At 41.2% G+C, this 7,358-nt stretch overlaps 1 protein-coding gene across 1 annotated transcript; it reads left to right on the forward strand.

Annotated features, from left to right (window-relative positions):
• Window positions 1-6,539: 6,539 nt before the first annotated feature.
• On the forward strand, window positions 6,540-6,920 carry LOC142163915 (serpin-Z10-like). The gene has a single exon (XM_075221069.1). It carries the CDS (start codon window positions 6,540-6,542, stop codon window positions 6,918-6,920), a length of 381 nt encoding a protein of 126 aa, XP_075077170.1.
• The last annotated feature ends 438 nt before the right edge of the window (window positions 6,921-7,358 follow it).

Below are 7,358 nucleotides of genomic sequence, written 5' to 3' on the forward strand. Positions count from 1 at the left end.
CAAGGCTTATGCCCCGTACACAAGGGAGAAAGGAGTCTCTCCCGTGCTCGATTTGACCATCGTTCGGTACGCCCATAATACTCTTGGAAATTCCTCAGGCCATTTGCCTTTAGCTGCTTCCAATCTCTTTTTGAGATTTTGTATAATCACTTTGTTCGTTGATTCCGCTTGACCATTTGTGCTCAGATGATAGGGCAAAGATGTGATCCTTTTGATTTTCAAGTCTTTAAGGAACTTTGTGACCTTTGCGCCTCTAAATTGTGGCCCATTGTCGCAGACTATCTCTTTTGGTATCCCAAATCTGCAAATTATGTTCTCCCACAATAAATCCATCACTTCACGTTTACCGATCTTCTGATATGGACCTGCTTCAACACACTTAGAAACATAGTCAGTTAAAATCAAAAGAAACCTTACCTTACCAGGGGCCGGCGGCAGTGGTCTGACGATATCCATTCCCCACTTCATGAATGACTATGGATACAAAATTGAATGTAATGGTTCTGCTGGTTGATGTACCAATGGTACGTAGCATTGACACTTATCGCATTTTTGAACAAAAGCTTTGGCGTCATGTTCCATTCGGGGCTAACAGTATTCTGCCCTTACAAATTTTAGTACTAAGGAATCTGTGCCCGAATGATTTTCACAGATCCCTTCGTGGACTTCCCGCATAACATATTTAGCTTCGGGGCTCCCAAACATCGGGCCAGTGGGCCTTGGAAATATTTCCTATACAATTGACCTCCTTTAAAACTATACCGCGTTGCTTTAGCGCGCAGCGCCGAGGATGCTTTAGGATCTTCAAGCACCTTTCCATGCTCGAGTTAATCAATGATCTCACTCCTCCAGTCCCAGTCCAAATTAGTCGCGTTTACCTCATAGAAGTTATCTGCTTCCAGAACCGAGTGCATAAGTTGTACGACTGTACCAGAATCCGATCCCTTTATTTCCATAAATGAGCCAAGGTTAGCTAATGCATCCGTTTCTACATTTTCCTCCCTCGGGATATGTGTAATTGACAACTCCCGGAACTAAGCAAGAAGAGTCTGAACCTTTACTACGTATTGCTGCATGCATTCCTCTTTGGCTTCGAAAATCCTGTAGACCTGATTTACCACCAACTGGGTGTCGTATTTGATTTATATGACCTCGGAATCTAGTCCCTGGTCCAATTCAAGCTCTGCAATCAAAGCTTCATACTCCACTTCATTGTTAGTCAGAAGAACAGTTCTTATGGCCTGCCTTACTGTTTCTCCCGAAGGCGTGGTTAATACTATGCCGAGCCTGGATCCTTTCACGTTAGAAGCTCTGTCTGTAAATAGGGTCCAAACTCCTGATGTCGATTCTGACACCATCACTGCTTCTTTGGTTGCCAAAGGTAACAATCCCGGACTAAAATCGACCATAAAATCGGCCAAAACTTGTGACTTAATCGCATTCCTAGGTTTATATTCTATGTCAAATTTACTCATTTTGACGGCCTATTTGGCCAGCCTACTCAAAATTTTGGGTTTATGAAGGATATTCTGCAGGGGAAAGGTGGTCTCCACAGCTATCGGGTGACATTGGAAATAAGGCCTTAGCTTCCGAGCAGCAACTACGAGGGCTAAGGCCAAATTCTCCAAATTTAGGTAGCGAGTTTCTGCTCCCGTTAAAATTCTACAAACGTAATAAATGGGATATTGCGTACCTTCATCCTCACGGACTAAAACGATGCTTACCGCTACCTCTGAGACTGCTAGGTAGATTAACAGTTTTTCGCCTTCCTCCGGTGTCGATAATACTGGAGGACTTGACAAGTACCTTTTCAAATCCCTTAAAGCATGCTGACATTCCAAGGTCCATTCGAAGTTGTTCTTCTTTTTGAGTAACGAGAAGAAATGATGGCATTTCATTGAATACTGGGAAGTGAACCTGCTTAAAGCGGTCAATCGCCCCGTGAGCCTTAGCACCTCTTTTACGCTTGATAGCTGGTTTGGGATGTCCTCTATGGCCTTAATTTTATCAGGCTTAATCTCGAGATTAAGCTTCATGTTATGCTTTCTTAGGATGTCAAAAGTTTCTTGCAAGTTTTTAAGATGATCACCTGCGTTCAAAGAATTAACAAAAATATCTTCTATATAAACTTCCATTGTTTCCCCTATTTATTTTTCAAACATTTTATTTACGAGCCGCTGAAAAGTGGCTCCGGCGTTCTTTAGCCTGAATGGCATCGCATCATAGCAATATGTGCCAAAATTCATTATGAAAGAAGTTTTTTCCTAATCCTCGGGGTTCATCTTAATCTGGTTGTACCCGGAGTATGCATCGAGTAAACTCAGTAATGCATGCCCGGTCGTTGCATAAATCATTTGATCAATGTTTGGCAATGGGAACGAGTCCTTTGGGCATGTCTTATTTAAGTCCTTATAATCTACGCACATGCAAAATTTATTATTCTTCTTTGGAACTACTACTACGTTAGCTAGCCAGTGTGGATACTTTACCTCTCGGATTGAATCGATATCAAGTAGGCGAGTTACCTCTTCTTTGACGAATTTGTTTCTGGCCTCGGCGATATGACATTTTTTTCTGTCTCATCAAAGGGATGCTAGGATCCAAGCTTAGCTTGTGGATGACCACTTCCGGCGGGATACCTGTCATATCCGCATGCGACCATGCAAAATAATCGATATTAAATTTAAGAAATTCAATAAATCCACATCTTAGTTCGGGGTGCAGCCTGTCCCCTGGTGGAATTTTCTCTCCGGGAACTTTTTGAATAATACGACTTGCTCAAGCTCTTCCGCTGTAGATTTTGTTGCGTCCGTCTCTTCTTGTACCTGGAAATACCTTGGCACTTGATAAGAATCTGATGCCTTTTCTCCCTGGTTGACTTCGCTTGACTTGGGAGCAGGTGTTGGTTCCTATAATTGCTATGAAGCATGCTCCTTCCCTTTGCTACTGGAGACAAAAATTGCAATCATCTCCCTTGTTATCGGTTGATCGCCTCTTATTTGTTTAATTTCCTTGGGAGTTGGGAATTTCAGCAACTGGTGATATGTCGATGGTACAGCCTTCATATCTTGCAACCATGGTATTCCCAGGATAATATTGTAGCCCATATCACCATCCACCACCTCGAAAAGGGTGGTCTTCATCACCCCTTCGGCATTCATGGGCAGCAGGATCTCTCATCGGGTTGTCACACTTGCTAGGTTAAACCCAGCGAGGATTTTTGTGGCTGGAATGATGCTTCCGGTGAGCTTGGCTTGGCCCAATACCCTCCATTGTATAATATTGGCCGAACTCCCTGGATCCACCAGAACACATTTGATTTTAAAATCTAGTACATTTAAAGAGATTACCAATGGATCGTTGTGCGGTAGCAACAATCCATATGTGTCCTCATGTCGTCTTCAACGACTTCCTAGAGACTTTTGTTGTGGGTTACCGACACCTTCGTCTTTTTTTCCGCCGAGAATGTAACCCCATTAATCTCGTTTCCCCCAAAAATTATGTTGTTGGTCAGGTGCGGGGGATCTTCTCCTGATTTTGAGGGCTCCGAGTTGTCACGATTGTGACCGTAATTGTTTTTAGCCTGGTCACTTAAATATTCCCTGAGATGGCCATTTTTCAGCAGTGTCGCCACCTCTTCGCACATATGGCGGTAGTCCCCGATCCGGTGACCATTTGTCCCGTGTTATTCGCACCACAAATTAGGATGCCTCTAGTTGGGATTAGATCTCATTGGATTTGGGAACCGTGATTCTTTAATGTTCCTCATAGCTGACACCAACTCTACTATACTGACGTTGAAGTTTTCTAAAAATCTGGGGTAGGTAGAATCCTGAGAACATGACGTTTCCTTGTCCTGTAACAACTTGTTGTTCTGGCCGCGATCGGTGCTTCTATCGGTAACGAACCTATCCGCCGACCGGAAACCTCTGTCGTATCCTTTGACCCATTCATAGGGAATTCATATGCTCCTCGAAGACCATCGATCTTTGTCGAAATCGTCTTTTGATTTCTCTTTATTCTTCTCCAGGTCCCGATCCTTAACCGACGCCGGGAAACCGAACTGATCATCCTCAATCCTTATCTTTGACTCGTACTAGTTGTGAACATCCACCTAATTTGTCATTTGGAACTCGAGCAAGCTTTCTTTCAACATCCAGGAAGCATCGGAACTTCTCAAATTCAAACCCTTGGTGAATGCTTCAGCCGCCCATTCATCCGGAACGGCCAGTAGAAACATACTTTCCTTTTGGAATCGGGTTACGAACTCTCACAGCAACTCGGACTCCCCTTGTGCAATCTTAGATATATTGGCCTTCCGGGCCTGCACCTCCCTGGCATGGGCCTTAATGAAAGAATTTGCGAGCATCACGAAGGAATCTATGGAATGCTCAGGCAAAAGCGAATACCACGTCAAGGCTCCCTTCATGAGAGTCTCTCCGAATTTCTTCAGCAAAACTGATTCAATCTTGTGGGGAGCTAAATCGTTCCCCTTCACCGGCGTTGTATAGGTGGTGATATGCTCCTGAGGATCTTAAGTCCCATCATATTTCGACACGTTGGGCATTTTAAACCTCTTCGGGATCAATTCTGGTGCCACGCTTGGTTTGTACGGCAATTGAGTGTACTTCTTTGAGTTTGACCCTTTCAGCACTAGTGGTGCGCCTGGAATTTAGTCCATGCAGGCGTTCACTTCCCTCATAAACCATATGAGTTCATTTTTGAAGGGATCTCTCTCATTGTTGTGACCGGATCCGCTCCCCCCAGCCCCATCGAAGCTGACCTCGCCCCTCAGAGTGTTGTTGTCGACCCTCTGTGTTGTTTGATTTGTGGGAGCGCCGGGAGGAACTGGACCTTGTCCATTCGCGTTATTAGAAGCACCCGATAATGCCTGCTTTTGCTCTGTCATAACCTTATTGTGCCATGTGAGATAGCCTAATATGGCCTCTTGTTGCTCCTGCAAGACCCTTACCGCTTCGACGGTATGCTCTTCATCAACATCATCAGGAGTCGCCTCTTGAACATGTTTCGGGTACCGCCTTCCGTGAACCGGTGTGGCCTCATTCCCCTTACTACTGGAATCACTGATTGAATCCTCGTGTTGAGGCTGATTTCCTTGGGCCTCAAGGTTTTGTGTGTTGTTAACATAATTATCTGCATCTATAAGTTTTTGCTAAGAACAAATAATCAAATACGTTAGTAAAAGAGGCAAGGACAAACTTAATTACACAATTGTCTAAGCCCCACGGTGGGCGTCAAACTGTTTACCCATAAAACGGTACAGTTGAATTTATACGTGATTTATAGACAAGTGAATTAATTTGATCCTAAAATAATAGATGAATTAGACAAAAATATAATACTTAGCCTTGAGATGGAGATAAAATAGCAGAAATAGTAATTCCGGGAGCATGGCTTCCGAGGACAATAGCAACGATATCAGTAAACAAGAAAATAAAATATATTGAGCTTTGAATAGAGTGTAGCGTATGTTTGTCAGAAAATTTGTGTCTTTTACAATGATAATAGAGCTCACTATTTATAGCTGTACCTAGGGAACAAGGTCCTAGGATAAAGCTCCTCTTTACTGTCAATTATGAGGGCCATTGAAGAATGCGTAACGACAGGCAGTGAATGCCATATTCCTTGTAACGGGCCGTGTACTTAATACTGTAGAATATTCCTCATTAAATGCTACCGGGTGGGATGTATTTATTTCATCTTTATGAGTATCATTCTCTCCGGTAACAGACAAGATCGTTGCCTTCGGATTCAACTATCTTTTGTCTTCGGCTCCACGTGTCACTTCCTCATGCTATCCTTTATTTTAAATATATTTTACCCAATACAATTTTCACAATCAATATGTGGTATTTTAATATCATAATCTTATTCTAGGATGTATCGCATCATATCCCTTGAAAAGGTTGTAACTTTAAAACTTCAAAATTATACAAAGAATAATCCTTGACCCTCCAGAAAAATATGCAAGCAAAAGTACTACTTTCATTTTAATTTATGTAAACCTATTTGATTAGGTAAGAAGTTTAAGAAAAAAAATTTGTGATCTTGAACATATCATATAATATTTGTATGACTATAAAGCTTTTCATTAAAGGACAAAATGAGAAATTGAAGTTAAATTGTTTATAAATTTAGAAATGAACTAGTATTCTTTTTTAATAAAGTGTGATGAAGGCCGAAGGGAATAATAGATTACATTGAATATCAATATGCAGGAGGAGGTCGTAGAAGAAGCTAACTCATGGGCCAAGTCAACAAAAAAGGGCCTTATCGAACAAGTTCTCAAGCTCGAGCATATCAAAGAAGATGCAACACTCTTACTTGGAAATGCCTTATATTTTAAAGTTACATGGAAAGACAATTTTATTGAAAGTCTCACTCAAGACAAAGATTTTTACCTACTCAATGGCGGCAAGCTAAGGTTTTAGTTCCCTTCATGACTGGTTGTGACAATTATTTATATGGATCATTTGAAAGTTATTAAGCAGTGAAAATTCCTTATGAAAAAAGGAATAATGACAAAAAAAATGTTCTCAATGTACTTCTTCCTTCCTAATGCAAAGGATGGATTTCCAAGCTTATTGAAGAAAGGAAACTCTGTTCCAAACTTCTTTACACAAGATTTTCATCTATGGAGCGAAAACCTTGCTGCATTTTACATTCCAAAGATGAAATTCTCATTCACCACAGAAGAAAGGTTAAACACAATGCAGGAAATGGGATTGACACTACCTTTCAAGAAGACTTGCAGGGACCTAACAGAGATTGTGAAAAATGGAGGGCCTTTATATGTTTCCATGATAATACAGAAAGCATTTGTAGAAATTGATGAGAAAGGTACTGAGGCAGCTGTTGTTACTTTTGCCGAAGATGATATGGGATGTTGTTTGCACTAAAGTCCTCCAGAAAGATTTGTAGCTGATCACCCGTTCTTGTTCGTGATTAGACAATAAACTACAAGGTCGGTACTTTTTACTGAAATGGTGGTAAATCCCATGTTAAGTGGATCTGATGAATAGTACAACCATGCAGTGATTTTACCAAAAGGATTTCATTTTTATTACCCTGTCAAATGTTTAGAAGTTAAACTATATATAATAATCTTGAGAGGTTTGTTTTACTTTATTTTTTTCAAATCATTTTTGGCTGAATGCCTAAATACATATGTGGCCCCTCAAACTTGCCCTTATTTTTTATTTAGATACCTGAATGATATCTTGTTCCAATTGAACACTTGAACTCAAATTATGATGTTCCAATTAAACACAACACTGGAAATCCCTCACAAAACAAGATGTGTGACTCTCACGCACGGTAACATGATGACGAGCGCA

This window comes from Nicotiana tabacum, chromosome 9 (genome assembly GCF_000715075.1).
Source record: "Nicotiana tabacum cultivar K326 chromosome 9, ASM71507v2, whole genome shotgun sequence".
Lineage (NCBI taxonomy): Eukaryota > Viridiplantae > Streptophyta > Magnoliopsida > Solanales > Solanaceae > Nicotiana > Nicotiana tabacum.